This window comes from Solea solea, chromosome 6 (genome assembly GCF_958295425.1).
Source record: "Solea solea chromosome 6, fSolSol10.1, whole genome shotgun sequence".
NCBI lineage: Eukaryota > Metazoa > Chordata > Actinopteri > Pleuronectiformes > Soleidae > Solea > Solea solea.
The window spans coordinates 5,443,293-5,465,695 of record NC_081139.1 but is presented as its reverse complement, the minus strand read 5'-3'; the positions used below and the strand labels follow the sequence as shown (position 1 = coordinate 5,465,695).

The following is a 22,403-nucleotide window of genomic DNA, read 5'->3' as shown; positions in this document are numbered from 1 at the left end:
AGTTTATAGATGTATTTATTCAGTCAGCATGTTGGAATTACTTCTTAATTAGCTGGTGGACAAATATCATATTAGACATATATCTATAGACATATAGAGACATATAGATAGATAGATAGATAGATAGATAGATAGATAGATAGATAGATAGACAGATATATATATATATATTTTTTGATTATAATTATTTTGGTAACTACCATTGCTGTTAACTTAGGGCAGCTGTGGCTTTAGGTGGTGGTCTAATAAATTTGTTGAACAAATTTCTACTCTACAGTTTGTATTTTAAAAAACACCTTAGGGAAATGTTGTTATGCCTTAAATATGTAAGACCATGTCTTAATGAAAGTAGAAATTGTGAAGTGTGAAGGAAATGCAGGATGTGATAATTAAAAAAAGAACCTAACAGAGTGGAGAGTGGGCGAGGAACAAGAAAATGTTGTCACACCTGTTTGGTTTCCAAGGACAAGGAGCACAATAACCATGCTTGCATAAACAGTCATAGCAACCAAGTCTTAACCCTCAGAGAGCCCTTTAGGTTTCTGAGGATCTGCTCAAATAACCTCATTAAATCAAAATATGTCCTTACAGCCCACTACAGACATGTACGAACACACACACACACAGAGGTCAGTAAATCTCTTTGTACGTTCACATGGGATTCAGTGAAACCTCGAGTAAGCCGTCCACCTGGTTGCTATTGGTTTCACCGCGTTGCCCTAACAAGCCCTTTTTAATGAAGCAGATGTGCTGCTTGTGGATGTTCTCATGTATTTATGGCACATTTTCATGAAGTAGAAGTGATTTAAATAGAAAACGAATGATCTTATATAAGTCACTGTAGCCTTAGCGATGCTTGTATCCCTGCTGTACAGTGTAGTGCCACATCTGTCACAACTTGTGCTCTTTTTTCCACACAGTGACAAGGCACAGTTGCTGTGTGGCTGAGGAAGGTGCAGGATACCTTGATTGTCATTGGGCTGAGAAAAGGAGGATAATGGCCAAAGGTGCCGTTACCTCCTCCTGCGCCTCCCGCGACAGCTTTACGTCAGGCAAAACACATGAGCCAATACCACAGTAATGCGAAGCTTTGTATGCTGTGCATGTTGAGTCGGCGTAGCCAATCAGAACTCTGCTTGTGCCGGCCACCTTCTGCACAGAGAAGCAATCACAGGGGGAATGACTGATCACTGGGCATGGAGAGAACATGTAGATGTGGTAACCGCTGGGTTTGACTGGTTGTGATCTGCCGCAGTCCTTCACACTACCAGGTTGCAGCATCACACCAAGCTTAAATCACATTATAGAGATTTGTTCCTGTTTTTTTATTCATTTATTTTTGTATTTATCATTTATTTAAGCAGGAAATCCCTTAAGATAGAAATCTCTTTTACAAGGGTGACCTGCAGGCCTGGTGCTGTGCACAACTAGGGCCTATAGGCTACATTTCACAAACACATAAGCCCTCACATAAACTAGTAGATCAACAAAACCACTATAATATACACTCTCACCACTCTAAACAATAAAAAAAAAAAAATATCCAACCTTAATATAGTTGAATTCTTCGGTTTGGGGTAAAGTGGTCGTTGATCTTCAAGAAAGGGGGCAGGGACGTCGTCACAGGGGACTTATCAAGGTGCCTCATCATATATACAGTATATACAGTATATATATATATATATACGGTATATCACAAATGAAGATGGACATATTGTAAATCCAATAGATGCCAGGTTTAACAGTTAACATAAGGTGTCCAGACTTCTGTCCGATGACATTTAGTAAAAAACTATAATAGTAATGATGCATTTGATCTATTTTGCACTTTTAACAGATGCTCAAAGACCGATTACAAAATACACATCCAAATCCACAACATTAAAATGCTGTTCTTTTCAATTCTGACAGTAACAAGTAGCATGCAGCAGAAAGTTTCCATAGAAACTGCAGATAAGATAAGATATTGGTCTGCAGCCTGCACAGTTCAGTGTTATTCCCTCCACTGTGCTCTCATTTTCCACCAGATATTATCTCCCACCACACAAGAGCCGACAGGTCTGTTATTACAACTTTTGTGCCCTTTTACCCCCCCACCACCACCTTCAGATCTTTGTTTTACACCATCTCTACTCAACTGGATCAACTGACAAAGACGGAGCATGTTAAGTCTTACGCTGCCAGAACGACTGTGTTCTATGCCAGAAAAAGGAGGATCTTCACAGGTGGCCTTACTTAACACAGCCTTCCTCGACCTCACTAATCTGCTCATTGACTCAGACAACTGCAGTATGTTTTACTACATAAACCACCATAGCAACACATGTGTCCAATCACTCTCATCCCTTTCAATGCATTAAAATGCAGCCACTTGTTATGCGTTGCTCATTTGTATGCATCTACTCCATTAACGTGCCTTTGCTGTAAATTGATCATGATAACCAGAGTGAAGAGGAAAACAGATGGGTGCGGAGAAAGTATGAATTGAAAGGCAAAGAGGGAAAAGTGTAGCATTGCAAGGAGACAGAGAAGGGGCGAAAAAAAGCACTGAAGTGTGTGGGAGACAGAGAGACAGAGAGAGAGACAAGGGACATGGCTTGTCATAATGTATTATGTATCATACTTTAATTTGCAGCTAGTCATTGCGCCCTGATTATGGTAGTTATCCTCGCCAGCGGAGACTCATTTTATGATACAAGTGAAGTCCTTGAGACATGTAAGACAGAACTTTAAGAAGTTGTCCGGATGAATTCAGTCCATTTGGTGAACGGTGGCGGTGTGGAATCATTTTGATCACGGGTTCATTGCAGATATAAATACTTTGAACACATATTTAAAGCGCCCGTGTGTAATTTCTGTGTAAAAGTAAAATAAAAGTACTAAAATACTAATAAAAAATACATATATAATTATTTAATTTTAAAGTGATTATACCAGGACTACAATGATTCATCTCATTTTATAATTGATTTATCAGTTTGAATGTTTTCTGATTTTTCAGCTTCTTCAATGTGAATATTTTCTGGTTTCTTTAGAAATCATAAAAACTGAATAATTTTCATTTGTGGACAAAACATCATCATTTTCAGGATTGGGAAACACTGATGAACATTTTCTGGACCAAACGATCACTCGATTAATTTGAGAAAATAATCTTTAGTTGCAGCCCTAGATTATACACATACAAACTTACAAACATGGGTCGCATATTCAGTTTCTGCCAATAAAACCCTCTACTGTAAATCTTACACGTAAAGGAACACGGCGCTCTGCAGTGCCACCCTTCAAAACTAATTACAATGTTTGGCTCATGAGCACTTTTGTCCTGTTAGTCTTCTCCCTGACATTCACCCACTGCTCTGATTCACATTTTCAAATGGTGGTGTTTTGCGATGTGACAGCTGCATTATGCTTTTTAATGGAATTAAATGGGGGGGAGCTACATCAGCAGCCTTTCAGTAGATCACTAGCCTGTAATTGTCTATTACTGTGTTTGTCTGACACCCCATGTCTCTGGTTGTTGTTTTGCGTTGTGCGCTGTAGTAGATACTGAACACAAGCTGGATGCGGAGCCTCATTTGCTCCTGCACCTGTGCTTTTTTTTAATGATTGTGATGATGTGCGAAACTGTCATTTAAATTCTTTACTAAAGTTGCACTGGATGATGTGTTTATAACAGAGTGATGATGTTTGGTTCTGGTTGAGAGGAAGTTAAGGTGTCATCAGAGCAACATTAAATGGCATTTTTTTCCACTGCTTTGTACCGCCTCGCTTCGCCTCTACACGGTTTGATTGGTTTTCCATTACAATATATTACAATGTGAAACTGCTGTGACTTTGTTTTATACGCGACACAGTTACGTCAGTTGTTTTCAGTGTAACTGAATCATTAGAATCTGAAATACAGCGACAGGGTTTGTGATGCTCGCGATCGCAGGGTTTCCTTTGCTGAATGTTGGAGATTAACTCAGGTTTTCAGTGGACGGCAGTCTGACGATGTTTGACGTATAGTATCGCCTCAGCTCCCCCCGTAACCTCGCCTGAGCAGGTAATAAAAAAGAAATGTAATAATATCTACTCAACTCTAACCTTCCAACATTGCTGAAAAAAGTGCTGCTGTAATTTTACTGTCACTAATTTCTGCTTGTGTTCTTATTGAGAACTACTGCGTTGTACCCTCAAGAGTGTTTCTCTCACAGATGGTATGATCCTAATGAACCAAACTAACGAGCCAGATGCCTCTGTGCTGCACTACACACACAAAAATGCTATGAGGTTATATGGAAAGAATCTTGTGCACATTTTAATTTGTGGTATGGTGAGCAACCTTGTTTGCACATACCGTATTATTTTATGGCAGGTTGAGGTACATACGGAGGGATGTTGTTCGAAGGGTTATGACAGCGGATAAATTGTACCTTCAAGGACCTGCAGATATTTCGAGAAAAAAATGTATTTTGCAGTATTATTGTTTTAGAAGTGAAGTCTATACATACTTTACAAACTATTCCAAATCACACATAGAGCCTTGAAGTTGGACCTTCTTACAGGTTGACATGTGTTTTTTTGTTTTGTTTTTTTTAGGGGGGGGGGAGGTGTCTACCAGCCACATTATCAAGTCTCATGGCCTGTGATTTAATCTATGGGATGATGGAAGCACGTACAGTGTTGTGTACAAATCAAATCCGTTTTGTTTGCATAACACCACATCACAACTTAATTATCTCAAGGCGCATAAAGCAAAGACCTTTCAATATGCAACATCCTGAGCAATTTGTCTGTGCGTGTGTGTCCCTGCTTGTCTCCTTCTCTCTGTCACTTTGTCTGCTTACCCTCTGTGTGTGTGTGTGTGTGTGTGTGTGTGTGTGTGTTTGCTGGCAATTTATGTCTGCATCACTTTTGATGTAAGATAGCAACCAAGATATTAAGAAGTCGACATCAGTCCAGGCTGTTATTGGGCACATTTATCACTCAAACTGCAGGATGGCAGCCGAATTGCAGGGTTAATTAGATTCTAATGTCACCGCCCGCTGACAGACACGAATTGCAAAGTTCAGCTCGGGCATCACTGCTTTGCTGTATCTTTTTTTTAAGCTGTTCAGAAATTATCATTACGCAGCAAGTTCCCCCCCTACAGCTGAGAAAGTTTTGTGCCATGAATATTGCTCATGCAGGCGTCCATTTTCTCTTTCATTTGATCCATGGGGAGTGTCATGTCCAGTAGAGGGCAGCACAGACAGCTGGTAATAGTCTGAATCTCTTCTTTCTTTGTTCCCAGGGTCAAAGTGTTCAGGGGAAAGAAGGTCCTTGGAGACTACGACATCAGAGTGGAGCAGGTATGATATCATTATAATCATAATATCATTCACAGAGGGTAAAAAGGGGAAGAGCACAGAGATGAAAGTGGACTGTCCTCATATTAACATGTTTGAAAGGAAAATGGTCATAGTTTGAATTATAAAGAAGAACATTTCTTTGAGATAAAGCTCAATTATCTGCCTTTACTTAATTGTCGCGGGTCACAAATGACTTTGAATAGCACATATACTGGAAGTGCTGCATGGTGGTTAACATATAATGACGACCAAAAGGGAGTTAGACTACCACAGGCTACATATTAGCCATGCTGACAACAAGGCTCTGTGGCGGTGGTGATGTTGGTCTGTTGGTTGGTTGGTCAAACACTTAGGATAAACACAATGTTTCCCAAGTCTTAGATAATCCTTTAACTTCTTCCTTTAGTGAGTTCTACATCTCCATGTATCTATAAAGTGGCTCTAGAGTTGTCACTGATGTTAATGATTTTAATATTATATATCCTAATGATACGACGGGGCATTAGGGCCAAACGACAACGAAAAAAAAATGAATCTTTCGAGAATAAAGTCGACTTTATTCTCATAATGTGATAACGTTATTCTCATTATATTACAACTTTATTCTCATAATATTACGACATTATTTTCATAATATTACAAATGTCTTCATTTTTTTTAATATTACGACTTTATTCTTATAATGTTACAAGTTAATTCTTGAAAGATTCAATTTTTTTTTCTTTTCAGTTTCACCTAATACTCCTACTACTACTTTTCTTATTTTTAAATTCTTTCATTTTTAATTCTTCTTTATAATTATTGTTTTACAAAGGCAAAGCTGTCTTGTTATTAATGGTGTATTTAATGTTTGGTGTATATTTAAGTCTAACATTTCCTAACGTGTTAAATATCCTCGTATCATAGTGTGGTTACTGTGATGTATTTGTTTGTCGTGAGGTGAACCTCAGAAGCAGCTCTCCCTTTTCTGGTTACTGCATTTGAAATGACTAGACTCTGTGATTCCACTGAGAAGAGTTTCACACCTAATAGATGTTGACAGTTAAATTACAACCCCCAAGTCTCACCACACAAGCAAAAATAGACTCTGGAGGAAACAGGAGTCAGCAGCTATGAGTCACAGAGAAATTCTCTCTTATTTGCACCCACACCAACCACATAGCATGTAGGTTTTTTACTCCAGATTGACTATATTGTATATGTATACAAAATAAATACAGGCTGCAACAGAACCAAAGTCTCTCTCCTCATCTTATTACACTGTTTTTCTCACAGTAAAAAATACTCTAATGGGGGGGGTGGGGGGGATCTCTTTGGTATGAAAGTGGCAGTGAACACTGAAGATATAATCATCTCATTTCTGCATGACTTGTTTCAGTTTGGATCCATTCACGAAATAGATGTGTGTGACTGTTTTTTTAATATTTAGTGTGATTTCTGGATATTCCATCTGTGCTTCAACTGTCCCATGTCCCTTTTCCCATCCTCACAGGCCGAGTTCTCCGAGGTCAACCTCGTCTCACACTCAAATGGAACCTGTAACGTGGACATGCTGGTCATCAGGAGTGGGACCAAAGTGGTCAGGTCAGCATCACACATCACACATCACACACACACACACACTGTCTCAATTTTCAACTAGCTATAAATCTTCTGATACATTAGAGCTGATAAAAACTTTGTTATTGTGTCTAGATGTTTTTTTTTAAAGAGGATGATGCAACCTTAGCTGCCACTCACTCTGTCCGACTGTATACTAGTTAGTTAGTTAGTTAGTTAGTCTTAAGATGTCTGATGAGGATATCAAAGCTTGAGTATCAAATGGATTGTTGAAGCGCCGTTTACGTCTTTGCAAAGAGTGATCGTCGAAGATGGACAAACACCTCAGAGGCAAGTCAAAATGGCTCTTAAGGCACAGAGAAAGATACATAGTTTTATAGCTGGTTCTCAGCTCATGAACTTATCAGTGTAGCACACAAAAGGCGAAACTGTGGAAGGAGAAATATGGCCTTTGGTCTCAGGAACAGAAAGATTGGTAAATCAGTTCCATGTGGGCATTACCCAGTTCGGTGTGAATGTTAAACTGTGCAAGAAATACAAGGAATAAGTGTTTTTTTCCATTACAGTTAGTCAGTTTTGTTGCAACATTTACAATGACAGCACATTGACATTTACATCTCGTCACATGTTTGAAAAGGAGTAGGCAGAAGTATAAACTTACCGTATATGTACCTACCCCATTCCTATTATACACAACTCTATTTATAATAATAACAACGATATAATAATATTAAACTTTATTTGTAAAGCACCTTCCATACAAGGATTGCAGCTCAAAGTGTTTCACAATAAAATTTAAAAAGCAAATACTGCAATAAAACACCACACAGGGTGGATTAAAATAGGACAAGGCTTGAGTCAAGAGGTCAAAAACCCTGTTTTAACTTCAAAATGAACTAAAAATGCAAAAATTAGTTTTATTTTTTGAATATCTAGTGAGCTGGCTTTTTCTATGAGATGAGGCAGAGAATCCTTTGAATGGTTTTGAAAATTATAAATATCCTTCTTTTTTTCTTTTTTTTTGCTAAAACCTCTGATTTGTGGGGGGAAAAAAGGGTGGAGACACATTAGCCACATTACAGACAGACTGCCACAGTATATACAGCACACACATACAAACATGTGAATGTACTGTCAAGCACACAATAACACAAACCAACTAACACACACCACAAAACCCACACAGGCACCAGTTTCCCAGCTACAGACTGACAGTGAGACTGTAACTCCCACTGCTCACCAGGAAACAAAACCAGCAGGAAGCAAAGACAGCAGCGTCAGACTGAGTATCAGCGTCTCTGTCTGTTATTATGGTTTATGAGAGGCTGGTCCGGAAAAAAAAGATCACACACAAACACACACTCAGCTTTCTTCTACTGCCTGATGTCATGCAGAATGTGGAGGGAAACTCTGATTCATATTCACTGATGGAAAACATTAAAGTCAAAGCAGTGATGCTGCAAAAAGATATGAGTCTATGTCTCTTGCTGGGAACAGCATGTGATCGTTACTCTTTCTATATTTATTTATTGTAAAATTTTAATTGTGTATTGCAGTGCATATCTACTGAAGAGTGTTAGGGCCACATGTAAAAATAAATAAAACAGCAATGAATTATGAGATTAAAGTCAGAACTATGAGGAAAAAAGTCAGAATTATGAGATTAAAGTCAGAATTATGAGGAAAAAAAGTCAGAATTATGAGGAAAAAAGTCACAATTGTGAGATTAAAGTCAGACCTATGAGGAAAAAAGTCACAATTGTGAGATTAAAGTCAGAACTATGAGGAAAAAAGTCACAATTGTGAGATTAAAGTCAGAATTCTGATGAAAAAAAAGTCGGAATTCTGAGAGAAAAAGTCAGATTCATGCTGTTTTATTTATTAATTAATTAATTAATTAATGTATTTATTTATTTATTTATTTATTACATGTGGCCCTAATCTGACCAGTTGTAAAACCATGAAGGTCATAATATTTCAACTGTAATTTATATGGGTATTATTGCATTATAAGCGTTAAAATGTGTGTTTGGACTCACAACAAACATAGCTTCTAAATTTGTTTACTTTTTGTTAAAGAACAAAGTGAGGGCTTTTTAGGACGACCATGCCAATGCTGCCATGACTGATAGTGAATTTTCAACTGGGGGGTCGAGACCATGCTGATCTCCACTGTCTACTGTCTGTAATGAAGTGATTATAGTGGCATTAATTGCTGTGTTCTCCCGACCAGAGTCTTTTTTAGTGTCTCGGAGTGTCTGATTAGTATTCTCAGTGCATAAAGAGCCGGTGGTGGTCACTCTGTGCCAGCGTTTTCTCTCTCTCTCTCTCTCTCTCTCTCTCTCTCTCTCTCTGTCTCTTTTCTTTCTCTCACTGATCTCTACATCTCTTTTACTCTGTACTCACTGTCTCCTTGTTTTTCCCCCCTCATATTTCCTCTCTCTCTCTCCCAGAGACAAAGGAAGAAATTACAGGAGATGGCTGCTGTTTTGTTTTAGAGATCCACAAATGTATCAAGAAAGTATTTAGAAAGGGAAATTATAAGGTTGTTATAGAAACTGGAAAATATGAGTTTACATGAGGTGCTATTTTCAAATTGCTTTCGCACATGTTGTAATCCTGCAGTTCAACCACAGCTGAAAAATAAAACTGAATGCACAGCTTCCCTGGGGATTAGTAATATATTTAGTTAAGTTATGGTTCTCACTCTCATTTTATACAGTTATTGTATCTTCACAAGTTTTGCTGTTGGCAAACTACATTCGCGTTAGTTCATTTGAAGACGTTCATACTCTTTTTTCCCTTTTTATGGTTGTGGAAAAATAAAGGTTTGGAATTGGAAACCACAACCGCTGAGCTTTGTCATCCTGGTGGCAAAAATAAACATCTGGTACTGTTTGTGCTTTCATAAAACACCCATTGTTGTTAAGAAATTGGAAAGAAAAACCAAAACCAAAAGCCTTGTTGACCCATACATCTAACACAATCCCCCCACCAGTGTACAAATATGTCTTTTTTGGAGGACAGTGTACTAATACTATTATAATAATTCACATCAAGTCATACATCAAGTCATCAATCAGTTCCAGGTCTCAATTTTTCTATATAATAATAAAAGTGTGCAAACAAAATGTATTTCATGCAAACTGGATTACATTTGGTTTGATTTTTGCAGCCTGGTATATGTGAAAGGTTAGCAGAAACATTTATTTTATTAATATGAGTTGTGTTTTGTATTTATTTATCATAACATGCTCACGTTAACACACCTAGAGCACTAAAATAAAAATTTAAAAGTTTTTGTCATGGGTTTCAATGAGCACATTTTTGTGCGTAGGTGTGTTAGTGTGAGTGTTTTACTTCATGTTAAAATGTTAAAAAATGCACAACCTGGCATAAATTTGTAAAAATATGCATGAAAAAAGGATAAAATATTGTAGAAATTAAAAACCAAAAACACAAAAATGTGTCCAGGTGTGTTTAAGGGGGTGAAATAGTGATATTATATATTATTTTATTAAATGTACTTTCTGATCTTCTGCTTCAGTCTCAATGATGCTGGAAAATGATAAATGGTAAAGTTGTACAGTGTAAGTAGTTATGACAGTTTAATTATACATAATGAGAAAACAAGTGTTAGGTTAATTACCCACTTCAGGCTTCAGGTACCACCAGATTCATGTGTTTAGCATCTAAGAATAAACAGAATTCCTCTCTCATGTGACTTGGCAACCCATTTTTGGCAAATCCAGTTGCACAGATGATTATATATTATTAGGGTTAGGGTTAGTATGTTGTTTCCACTGTCCAGTTTTAGTAATTTTAACCTAAAAAAAGGAGGTGAAATGTGTTTTGGATAACGACGACCTGGATGAATGAGAATCAACACAGATAAATCGTCATTAAAACAGCTGAAAAATTAATAACTAACTACATAGTTATTTCCTTACCTGTGTCACAATCACAGCCATAACAATAAAAATAACTATAATGAGAGATGGTCACAAGACTATGATAATCACATACAGTATAAGTGGAGAATGTCTAAAAGCAGCTGCGAATTATTCATTTTGATGGTATTATTACTCTGATTTGACAGTATGAGGGTTATTGCAATTCAATAAAACTTACTTTATTTTATCTCACACCAGGTCTTTCAGGCCTGACTTTGTGTTGGTGCGTCAGCACGCCTTCAGCATGGCCCAGAACGAGGACTTCAGGAACCTGATCATCGGTCTGCAGTACGCCGGCGTCCCCTCGGTCAACTCTCTGGACTCCATCTACAATCTATGTGACAAACCTTGGGCCGTAAGCAGAGTTTTCAGCTCGACTAATGAACAAAATGCTAAAATCCACACAGTGTTTTATTGTGACTGGGGCCTGCAGCGGATGTGTGCAACAATGTTTTTAATGGTTTTAAAGATCGTTTGGAGCATCGTTGTAATTTGCTTACAAGCATACATGCATACAAGCACAATTAAAACACAGTAACATTGATATTATTATACATACACTAAAGAAAACACCACTCAGTAGCAGTGTCAATACACACCCAATTCTTTAATAGTTTATTACATGGTCTAAAGCAGGGGTCACCAACCTTTTTGAGACTGAGAGCTACCTGAAGGGTAGAGAATAATATGGAGGGCTACCATATTAACATTTTATGCAATTTACCATTTAAATGATGAATATTATGCATTCAATTGCATACACATTAATTCCAGTGCTTAATCCTAACGATTATCACAGTTTTTATACACGATATCAATGATATTTTACTGAGTGATCATATGGATACATGCAGTTATCCTATGAAAACAAAACATGTGCAATTTTTGTTTTATTAAACTGTCTCTCTCTCTGTCAGTCTATCACACACAAACACACACATACTCTGTCGCAGTCAGGTCAAATCTTTATCAGCCATTAAAACTGTGCTGGCAGCTTATTGGCCACTGATCTAAAGCAGGTTACGTTCATTCTGTCGCCTTGATTCACGGGCAGTAAATTCATTTTTTTGCTCTGTTTGTCTCTCTGCGTGTTCTTTTCTGCAGTTTTCTCAGCTGATCAATAATCAGAAGAGGCTTGGCTCAGATAAGTTCCCTCTCATTGATCAGACTTTCTACCCCAACTACAAAGACATGGTGAGAATATTTTCATTTTTGTTTTCACACAGCAGAGTATACATGTCAGATTTTCAGCAACACAGAATATGCTGTTGTACTGTATATTCAGTAGTTTTGCTATTTTTTCTCTTGGCAAGTTAGTTTCCATTCGATTCTTATCTATTCTATTCTCATATTTCAATGTCTCAAATGCCCTGAGGTATTTTAACACAACAGTGCTACCAAAATAACTAATGGCATTAATATTTTGAGAAATATAAGCTGTCGTCTTTGTCAATAAATGAAAAGAAATAAGAGTCGGTGACACTCCTCATCCCGTTGAGACATTTTATATACAATATTTTTTGGTACATGGAAATAGAAAACTCTATTTAGACAGAAACAGAGACATAAATACAAACCCAAACAATTTGCTCAATATAAAAAAAAAAAACATGAAATAGTTTGATAGCACTTTACTAAAGCCATACAGTTTTAACACATTATGATCAGATCAGTCATGGAATGTTTGGAAAAACACAATCACAAAACTATTTTATCATTGATTATGACCCAATATGTAATTTGACATACTGACCAATGCACAAAAAATAAATAATGCATTTTAATCTGTATGACTTTAACGAAGTAATTCATCAAGAAGACAGGGATCAATTCAGATTTGGGGTTGTTACGTTCCTTTTTTTTTTAATCATTATATTCAATAACGGTGATTAAAATAGCACTTAAATCCAGGGATGCAAACTCGTGACGTGGACGAAAAAAAGTGTCGGAGGGAAGGACAGAGGATGGAGAGAACAATTGATGCGTTTGCTGCTCTTTACAGCTGCTGCAACTGCTGTTCGATTATATTAAAACATAAAGCTTGTGTAGAATATAACGACTTCTAACAGGAAAAACTGGCACACGGTCGTTCCGATACAACTACGGTGTTCCTTCTGGAGCGCCATAATGTGGTTGCAAGCGTTCATTTAAACTACATCATAAGTGATGTTTCTCTGTAGCTAAAGTGGCTCAACTTCACAAGCATGTGCAATTACACTGTTAACACTGATTACACTATTAGCCTTGGTTATAACATTTCAGCAGTTAAAGAAAAATGAAATAATCTGTGGTTAACGGGGAGAGTTCATGTTGTAAAAGTATTACTTCCTCGTCTCTTATTAGCCATACATTAATGTTTGTGTTCAGTGTTTACTGCTGTTTCAGCAAAACTAGAATAAACAACCATGTGGTGCAATTTGAGATTGTTAAGTACAATCTTTTTGCAACTGGAGGAATTTTTTAATGTGAGTTTTGTCTATTATCCCCCCTAGTTTGCATCCCTGTCAATCATTAATTACAGGTCATTTATGAAGAGTTATCTCTCTTTGTTTGTTAAAGTCTGGTGCCAATGTTGCTATCTGCTGTGGGACTTAAACCACTTCCTGTTCTTAGGAAGCAAAAAGAGTGAATTGAACCTTGTCCTGTTACATCATTTGTTTTTAAAGGGACTTATACGTACAGATGGCAGTGCTGTTGTTGTTGTTGTTAAAGGTCTGGATTAGATTTTCTTTTTTGCACATGAAGGGAACTAAACATCACTAGATAAAAAAAAATTATATACCGTAAGACAAAATCTACTTTGCTTTTTAAATGTTTAATCTCACTAAAGTACAATATTTACAGTCTCAGATATTCAAGAACTCAAACTACTGTGATTTTTTTAGGACAAGCATTATGGTCATGTGTGGTCAGGGGAATTTACAGTGTTGCCCTGTCTATGTATATGTACAGAGCAGTTTCATTTGCATTGAACAGTTATTTGATGATAAAAATGCCACTGCTGCAGTCTACCTGCATAATCTATGCAGATACGATTTGTAAAGATGTAATGTATGGGGTTTTTATACAGTAATTGTCCAACTTCCTTACATTCCTTCAGTGAAGGTAGAGCCTAAAGTGCTACATAACGTTTTATAAGCCATGCAAAGAAAAAATGAGGTTCTCAATTTTTACTGACAGACCCTCGGAGATGAGACATTTATTTATTAATCAGCAGTGGATGGTCTTATTGTTTTTCTGTGGCAAACAGCAAGGGAAATGAGCTGTGTGTAAGAGCGAGGAAGTGACTCAGAGGACTGCTGAAAACCTGTCCTAGCCTTGTTGTAGAATCCACCTGGCCTCTGCTAAAAGAGGCTCAGTGGTGATTTAAGCTCCCTTTGAATGTAAAATAAATCAGCCAATTTTGTTTAATTGAAGACATTACATCTGAGTTACAGGGAAGTCGTCGCTGGGGTCATATGTGTAGGTCAGGGATCAGTTATGTCCAGGAAGTCTTTCTCAGGTGGAGGTCCACCCCGGTACCAGCTACAGGTCGTGTCAGAGCGTCGGATGCAGGCGTACTGCCGAGCCTGCTCCCCGTTAAGGCTGTTATCCAACAGCCAGTCAGTCCACAAGCACTCGTTGTCTCCTGTGGATGCACACGGCACTGTGTAACACGTGTTGATCTGAGGAGAGAAGAGTATTTGATTTATTCTCTTACTCGTTCGCACATCTTATTATTTAATTCCAAAATCGGCCTCCTGTGAGCCGTGACAAGGAGTTGGAGCTGGTGTGAACATCAGAAGACACTTAATCTGTCTCAGAGCAAGAGTTTCGAGATGATGAGAAGATCTTTGTGCTTCAGCGGCTCAGCTACTTTGTTCCGCATGTGGATTTTCCAAGACTGATTGGCGAAAAGGGAGGAGAAATAAATATGTATGAAGAAGTGTATAAAAAAAAAAAGATGAAACGGTCCTTACTCACCCTGCATTCGCAGCCCATCTGGTATCTGTAGTTGAGATTCTTTTTCTGTGACAGTGATAAGTTGTCCCACGTTTCGACCAAGTCACATTGGCCAATAGAAATCCTCCCATCGCTCCACATGCTCCCTGATTTGAGACAACAAAGCATTATACAAATCTTAGGGACTAGAATTTTGGTTCAATTGTCAATTACATGAGAAGATAGCTGGTATGTCTTGCATTTTTGTATAGATTTAAATAAAAGGTGCAGTAAAACACCAACAGGAAGTGAAGCTGTTCCTTTAAATAAGCCTTTGAGGTGAAGCGTCCTGTTCCTGCCTCTAAACAGCCTCTCTTGTTGGACGGTCTGTTACGTAACTATACCTGAAAGAAGATACCCTGCTTTATTGTTGGAGTCCAGTTTGACTCCACACAGTGAGGAGAAGACTGGAGTGTACACATACTGGATGTCCTTGGCCTTGTCAAAACCTTTGAACATCTGAAAAACCAAGAAATACACAGACAAATAAGTGCGGGGTTGAGTTGCAAGAAAAAGAGAAAATATATCAAGGTATACAGTAATGTGGCAGCAATGTAGCCTTGAGTAACGATTGGACTAGAACAACGTTTATGAGACTTTTAATGCCGCAGTCATAAACTGATATTAAATCCACTCCCAAATGTAGAATGGTTTAAGTTCAGGTCGAGGTTTTTGTCTGTGTTTGCTCTCATCCATCCAACATGATTTTGGATATTTACGAAGTTGAATCCATTACTTGTCGAGTCATGTCATTCAGGCAAAACCCTGCATATTTACTGCTATACACACACACACACACAACACAGCCTAAACAGAAAAGAGTGATGTATGACTGCACCGGCGTCTACTGCTGTCCTGGGATCCCACCTTGATCATTTTGATTTCATACTGGATCATCTTCATGTAAGGTGAGGAGCTGTTGCTAGGTGACACAATCTTCTCTCCAGAGATTTTTGCCCTGATCACTGCCAAAAAAAACAACATAGAAGAAGGTAGCATCAAAATTGATTGATATAACAAGTGTAAAGCAAGCGGCGAGACAAGATAGGAAGGTGAATTACACCCCAGAGACAATAGAGAACATTCTGATTTATGGTTACTGGCAGGTTTTATCTTCTCCCTAGTTCCTAACAAAGGTAGATAGATCGATAGATAGATACATAGATACATAGATATATAGATAAATACATACATAGATACATAGATATATAGATACATACATACATAGATACATAGATAGATAGATACATACATACATACATACATACATACATACATACATACATAGATACATAGATAGATAGATAGATGACCAATAGATTAGCAGCTCCTCTCACTAGTGATACAGGATGTGTCCCCCTCTCCTCTCGGTGAAATCAAAACCCACATGGAATGACAAGTAGCTCACTGCTAGCACACTCCCATTAACTGAACAAACACACACACATACATGCAGGACACTGCATTGAATTCCATTCCAGGCGAAACAAAAACAACCCATTATCCCTAACCCTTAACCACAACCGGTTAGTGCCTAACCCTGACCATAACCCTAACCACACGTCACATCTTCGCCGTGACTTTAACCAGAGCCTCAAAATTGATCTCCTCTGGTCAACTTATACAGACAAGGCCAGTGTTCATTGCAGAGAATCTCCTACTGAGGTAACAAATACAAGTACACACACACACAAACACACACGTGACATTCCCGCTTACTAAAGCCGAGCCAAAGTGATCATCACAAAATTTTATCCCACACTGTAAATCAAGTACAAGGGTAAAACTGCCGGGTAATTGGTCTGTGGTTCTCAACAGGATGGCAAGTCTCCTTAAGAGATTCATTATCATCAAAATATTACTGACTTTATAGTATTTTTATTTATCCAGGCCACAGAATAATATGTCAACACAGAGCTAAATCAAACATTATTATTATTATCATCGTTGTCACCGAAACGGATCTGTTTTTATTCTATATACTCCGCTGCAGCTGAATAAATCAGACATAATAAGATCACTGGTATCGCTGCCTTTCAGCCTCAGTCACACAGCTGCATTAATACTCGGAAAAGCAAAGTATTACACAACATACTGTACTTATGAAGTCAGGGTAACTACGGAAATGACAAAATATTACCACATTATAACCCACATAAGGAATATTATTATAATCTCTACATCCTGTCTTGTCATTTCCTTTCTTGCAAGACGAAGAAACACGGACAGAGAAACAGTAGAGAGACAGATATTTTGCTCGTGACCTTGTTGCCATGAAAGAAAAAGAGTAAAGCTACAGGATTAATGAGAGGGAGAGAACGTGTGACCTGGCACCCCCTCCTCTTCTAACCCACTCACCCTCTCATACAGCTAAGAAAACCACCCCCTTGTTTTTGCTCCCCACTCATCACATAACTACACCACGGTTTTGTGTGCTGGTAAGAGGAGGAGGAGCTCAGCGTGGTCTGTGAAATTGGTTCAGGAGGAAAAAGAAGAGACTTTTTTTTCTTCTTTTTTTTCCTCCAGTTTGTTTGTTGAACACACCATACGAGGGAAAGGCAGTGCTACAAATAAAAGAAAGTGAATGTGGATGAATAAGGCATGGTTTACTTACAACAGCATAAATACAGTATACACTGTAATGTAGTTAGTGAGTAGTTCTATAATACTTTATTTTGCTATTATGTCTGACCTCTGAAGGACACAGCTGCCTATAAACAACACACATGTAGGTGTGACGTGGAAATTTCATGCAAAAGGATTAATGCTTTCTTTGATTCATTCGTAGGATAAGAAAAAGGCATGGTTGAATTTGTACAGGGCTTTGCTTAATGAGTACAATTTTTACTTGTTATTACTATTTTTTTAGGTGCCATTTTGTGTTTTTTCACATGGAAATGTAAAAAAAATTTCACAGCTGCAGTTTGAAAGTACTCTGCAGACTGTGTTACACTTCAAAAACTAATTTAAAAAAAGTAATATTAGGCTGTAGAAGTATTAGCCCTTATCATCAATAAACAATAAGCTCATTTAGTTTCAACACCAGTAGTAATTCTGCTAATACATAGTCAGAGCCTCCTGCTTTCACTTTTTTGGTGCTAAACCAAACTCACATGAACTGGCTTCACGATTTTTCCAATCATATTATTGCTCCCTTTGCTTACATGTCAGTATTTTGGTGTGCATGTCATGTGACGAGATGACACGTACGTCTCTAAATAGATTACGTTAAATTATCTGAGCCAATCGGGTAACCTGTTAATAACAAGTGATGTGCCGATGGTTAAACAGTACTCAGTGTTGGTTTATTAAATAGTATCACTGCAACCTGTAAGAGAGCAACATAACAGAGGTTGCTGTAGCCAACTAGCCAAGTATGAAATTGTCTTTTTCATTATTTAATCATTTATTAATGCAAACTTTGAACCTGGAAAAGCTCTGAATGATAACTGAGTATAGGTTGTGCACTTTGGATGACATTTTGGTTACATGTTACAACTGAGTCAGATTCTCACAAATGTTTACCCCCAACATAGTAGACATCTTTTTGAACTGATCAGGTTCATTTACCTACTCACTTCCAGTGCTGCATCTGTGCAACAAACGGGAATCAAGACAGGCATGTCCGCACAGCCAAAGTGACCGTACATGTGCCTCGCAGCTACATAACCAAAGAAATATTGCAAACTTGTACCATGAGAACTGATGTAGTAAGTAACTTCCCCCCTCCCAGATGAATCGGCACCCTTGTCATGCTCACAAAGCTGGACTGTCAGCGGGCTTTCACACTGATATTGTTAGTATGCAGCCCATTAGACCAAGCCTATAGACATGGAAATGAAGTAGGAAGACCGAGGGAAAGAAAGAGAGAGATGGATTAGACTGTGTTGGCATGGCCTGGCCTCTGTCCAGCACACATGCACGCACTCACACACAATCTGAAATACGCGCCCACGGTGAGGGAATCGTCCAAGGTTTGTCCAGATGGGATATTACTCAGATGTACAGCTTTATTCAAGCGACTCAACAACTCTGACAACACTGTCAGGTCAACGAGAGGCCACCACCAGTCAATAAGACAACCGGGACAGTGAAACCACCAAATGAGAAGTTTTCTGAGATTCGTTCATTGAAAAAATACATTTGAAATGTTGCGTCTTACCAGCAACAATTAACCGACCGAACTTCTGATGATTTTTACAGGAGTTTATATTGACATTATATACGAGTGTTTTACTACATGAAACTGTCAGCAGCTTTTGGGTTATTGGTTTTGCACAGAGGTAAACAAAATACAGCTTGTCTCTTCTAACCAAGCACAACTGATTTTGTTGTCGAAATCAGTCAAAAGCATAACTTGTTGTACCTCATTTAAATTAGAGTAGAACTAGCTGTTATGTTAACTTTAGTATAGTATGACATTGGACAATTTAAGATCACTTATTTAGTTTTGACATACACTTGTTTGGACGTGCAACAGCGGATATGACGGTCATGAGATGTCTGCTTTACTGTGTTACAAAAGGAAAGTATTTGAGTATGAGGACAAATATTAATGAAAGTAACATAAAGTGAGCTCAAGCAGTGACTGTGGTCTCAGATTTTTAATTTTATCCCGTCTTTGGAAGTTATTAACCATTCGTGCTCACGTGGCATGGATCTGTGCCGCACACGCACCCTTGGTAAATTGCTGTAGGAATAATACACAACTCCTTATATGGACATCCTAGGGGGCGTGTGTGTGTTTATAGGTCACACCTTCAGGCTTTGCAAAATGCATTTTTTTGTCTTCTTATGTGTTGTTGAGTCAAAGTTATGATTCATTTTATATTGCATATTTTTGGGAGTAGTGTTGATTGTGTTTTGTTTGTTTTTGTTCATAAAGCGAACTTTGGGACTGGGACATATTTCCAAATTTTCCAAATTCAATCCAATTTTAAAACAATTTTGGCTAATTTTGTGTAGGTGTGTTTACATAGTTGGTGAAAAACATCTGGTTGCCTATAGATTGTGCTGAAAAATGGACATTCTTATAGCCTCTGTATATACGTTTTAGCATAGTAATGGAAAAAGCAGGGTTAATTAGGTTGTAAACTACTTAAAAATGCTAAATAAATGCAAATTAATTTATTACATTATTTTTTACTCTATATAAATTACACTTATAGGTCTTTTACTTCTGCATTTCTGGAGGTTAAAGGCCTCATATATGGTGTCTGTTGTCATTATTACAACCTCACTGTCACTTGTTCTAATCCAAGCTCTAATCCAGAGATTGACTGATCTGCTGTGTCTCGTTGCTGTATAAATTATGGTGTCATAATAGTTGTTCAGTAGAGACCAGTACATCTAATTTCTTTGCAATGAAACTCATTCTCGCTCTCCGAAAATCTCATTGAAGAAAATAGAATAATCAAACTTGCATCTCATTCATGAGACTGAGCATGTGATACTGTCCTAAAAAACATTGCCCTAAATAGGCCGTTGTGTTCCCATAACCCAGATCTAACTGGGGTAATGGAGGTTTTGAAAAACAGGTCTCAGCTTCCATTTTTTTCTTTTTTCTTTTAAGCCACATGCCACAAAGCATGTTGAAGGAGCGGATGCTTTCGAAAAAATCTGAAGTGAGACGAAGACCAATTCGAAAATGAGATTTAAATCAAAGCAATTTCTTCTTTTTACGCCGTCCCTCTCTTGCACTCTCCCCCTGCTGGAGTGTAACCTTTGACAGGACCACATACACCAGCTTTCCACAGTCTGGAGCCAAGTGCTCAAAGTCAGAGCAGAGTGTTGGTTTTGGCCTGTGCTTAGACAAGAAAGAAGTGGATGATGGGGGGGACGGGAGGGGGGACAGAGAGACAGGCAGACAGCCGGACACACAGACAGATAGAAAGCAGGCCACTTTGTTTTTTAGTTTGTTTTTATATGCAAGACATTGCCTATTTTATAAATAAGAAAACTAAAGTGTAAGATAAAGAAGTGAGCACCAAGGTTACGTGTGTTTTTGGTCTTTTTAACTGTATTATTAATAAAAAAAACAGATATTCATCAATGATCCAGTCCTTTTACTGTTTTAATATCTTTGATTTTTTATTTTGCACTCTACTGATACTTTCTATTCATATCATTTGAAAGAAAACCACAATAATTAATCAGATACCAGAAAAAAACTGTCTCAATCCATAGGTTTACTTTGTAATATTTTTACCACACACTTTCTGGCAACTGCATTCACAGCCTGAATAACCTGAATTATTATATTTTTAACTTTTACCCGAGTCAGCCCCAAGACATTATTACATCCTGTTAATAACTTACCTATTTCGGCGCTGCAGAATAACTGCTGTGGGTGTGCTGGGTGGCAGCTACATCCCTCTACTGCTTCCTCTAATCCTGCACCAAGCAGAAGAAGCACCCAGAGCCCCAGACACGCACTCCGCTCCCGGGACATGGCCATAACAAGTCTGGCTGCCTCTGACCAGCTTCACTGCTCGATGAATTCTCAGCAGCCTCTTCTGGTCCCGTTAAGTTCCCGTTAAGAGGGTGGGGGGGGAGTTGCAGATGCGACGCTAGAGTTGAAGTAGTAAGATGACCTCTGTTGAACTGAACGGCAGCTGTGGATAGAAATGGTTTTTTTTAATGACATGAAAATACTCGTCTGAATTCAAGCTGGAGGAAATAACATGAAGATTAGGCTGCTGCCATTCCCTCCCCTCTCTCTCTCTCTCTCTCTCTCTCTCTCTCTCTCTCTCTCTCTCTCTCTCTCTGTCTCTCTCTCTCTGACAACACACAGAGAAACTTACAATAGTTGGATCGCCTCTCACTCTGGTCTTGAATGCTGAGAGGGTCGCACACAGGGAGCCTGTTATGTACTCAACAATTTAGGGACAGCCTCCTTGAACACAGGAAAGAAAACTACACATCCTTTGCCTCCTCTGCTGCCCTTTTATGATGTTCTCTCTCTCTCTCTCTCCGTCTAGAGGCTGGTTTTGAAGGTTAGGTTAGGTTAGGTTAGATTAGGTTAGCTGAGGTCTGCTCAGACTGTCGGCTCATTTAAATCAGGCCTGAAAACATTATTATTTAAATTCTTAAATAATCATCTTACTTATCAATTCATTCTTGTCTTGTAATGTCTTGCTTTTATTCTGTGATTTTCCAAATGTATTTCTATGCCTTTGTAAAGCACGCTGAGTTGCCCTGTGTATGAATAGTGCTATACAAATAGGTTAGACTTTATTGTCCACAATGCGGAAAATAGTCTTTGGTGCCACCTAAATAAGAACAAAACAGGATTATTAATACAAACATCGATTTAAAAGAAAGACAGGCATTTCAAATTCACTTTATCAGTTCTGTATTTTAACAATTTAACAAGGATTTCTAGTGTTGGTTCCAAACCACCACATGAAAGGCCACAGTGCTCTTTACGAGATTCTTTTACACATCTCAAAAATGTTCTGTAATTTTCCAGCGTCTACATTATTTTGTGTTATCTGTAAATTGAAGGTACATTTCTATCTGTTCACATCTGTTTGTTTATCTCCAGCACACTTGCCTGACAGCTGTTTTTTAG

General features: G+C 38.1%; 2 protein-coding genes across 3 annotated transcripts in view; one reads left to right on the top strand and one right to left on the bottom strand.

Moving 5' to 3' along the window:
* The window catches only part of syn2b (synapsin IIb), a 57,547-nt gene that overhangs the window by 24,843 nt on the left and 10,301 nt on the right, over positions 1 to 22,403 (top strand). The window contains exons 2-5 of the mRNA XM_058631265.1: positions 5,279 to 5,336; positions 6,829 to 6,920; positions 11,048 to 11,204; positions 11,954 to 12,043. Coding sequence (XP_058487248.1) covers positions 5,279 to 5,336; positions 6,829 to 6,920; positions 11,048 to 11,204; positions 11,954 to 12,043 — 397 coding nt within the window. The remainder of the gene's footprint in view (positions 1 to 5,278; positions 5,337 to 6,828; positions 6,921 to 11,047; positions 11,205 to 11,953; positions 12,044 to 22,403) is intronic.
* On the bottom strand, positions 12,988 to 21,787 carry LOC131460628 (metalloproteinase inhibitor 4-like). Of its 2 annotated transcripts, XM_058631267.1 has the most exons (6): positions 21,634 to 21,787; positions 21,149 to 21,444; positions 15,698 to 15,795; positions 15,175 to 15,289; positions 14,813 to 14,937; positions 12,988 to 14,514 (listed from the first exon to the last, which is right to left on the bottom strand). In XM_058631267.1, the coding sequence occupies exons 2-6, from the start codon at positions 21,285 to 21,287 to the stop codon at positions 14,317 to 14,319; spliced, it is 675 nt and encodes a 224-aa protein (XP_058487250.1). In that variant the 5' UTR covers positions 21,288 to 21,444; positions 21,634 to 21,787; the 3' UTR covers positions 12,988 to 14,316. The 2 variants fall into 2 exon arrangements, with proteins under 2 accessions (XP_058487250.1, XP_058487249.1); XM_058631266.1 differs by lacking the exon at positions 21,634 to 21,787 and having other exon boundaries at positions 21,149 to 21,575.

What these genes read in the sequence shown, in the direction of transcription:
- LOC131460628 (XM_058631267.1), bottom strand. Translation starts at nt 21,287, where the DNA reads ATGGCCATGTCCCGGGAGCGGAGTGCGTGTCTGGGGCTCTGGGTGCTT. An exon ending in ATTCTGCAGCGCCGAAATAG is followed by an intron (nt 15,796 to 21,148) that starts GTAAGTTATTAA and finishes TTTTTTTGGCAG; the next exon opens with TGATCAGGGCAAAAATCTCT. An exon ending in AGCAGGGTATCTTCTTTCAG is followed by an intron (nt 14,938 to 15,174) that starts GTATAGTTACGT and finishes GTCTCAAATCAG; the next exon opens with GGAGCATGTGGAGCGATGGG.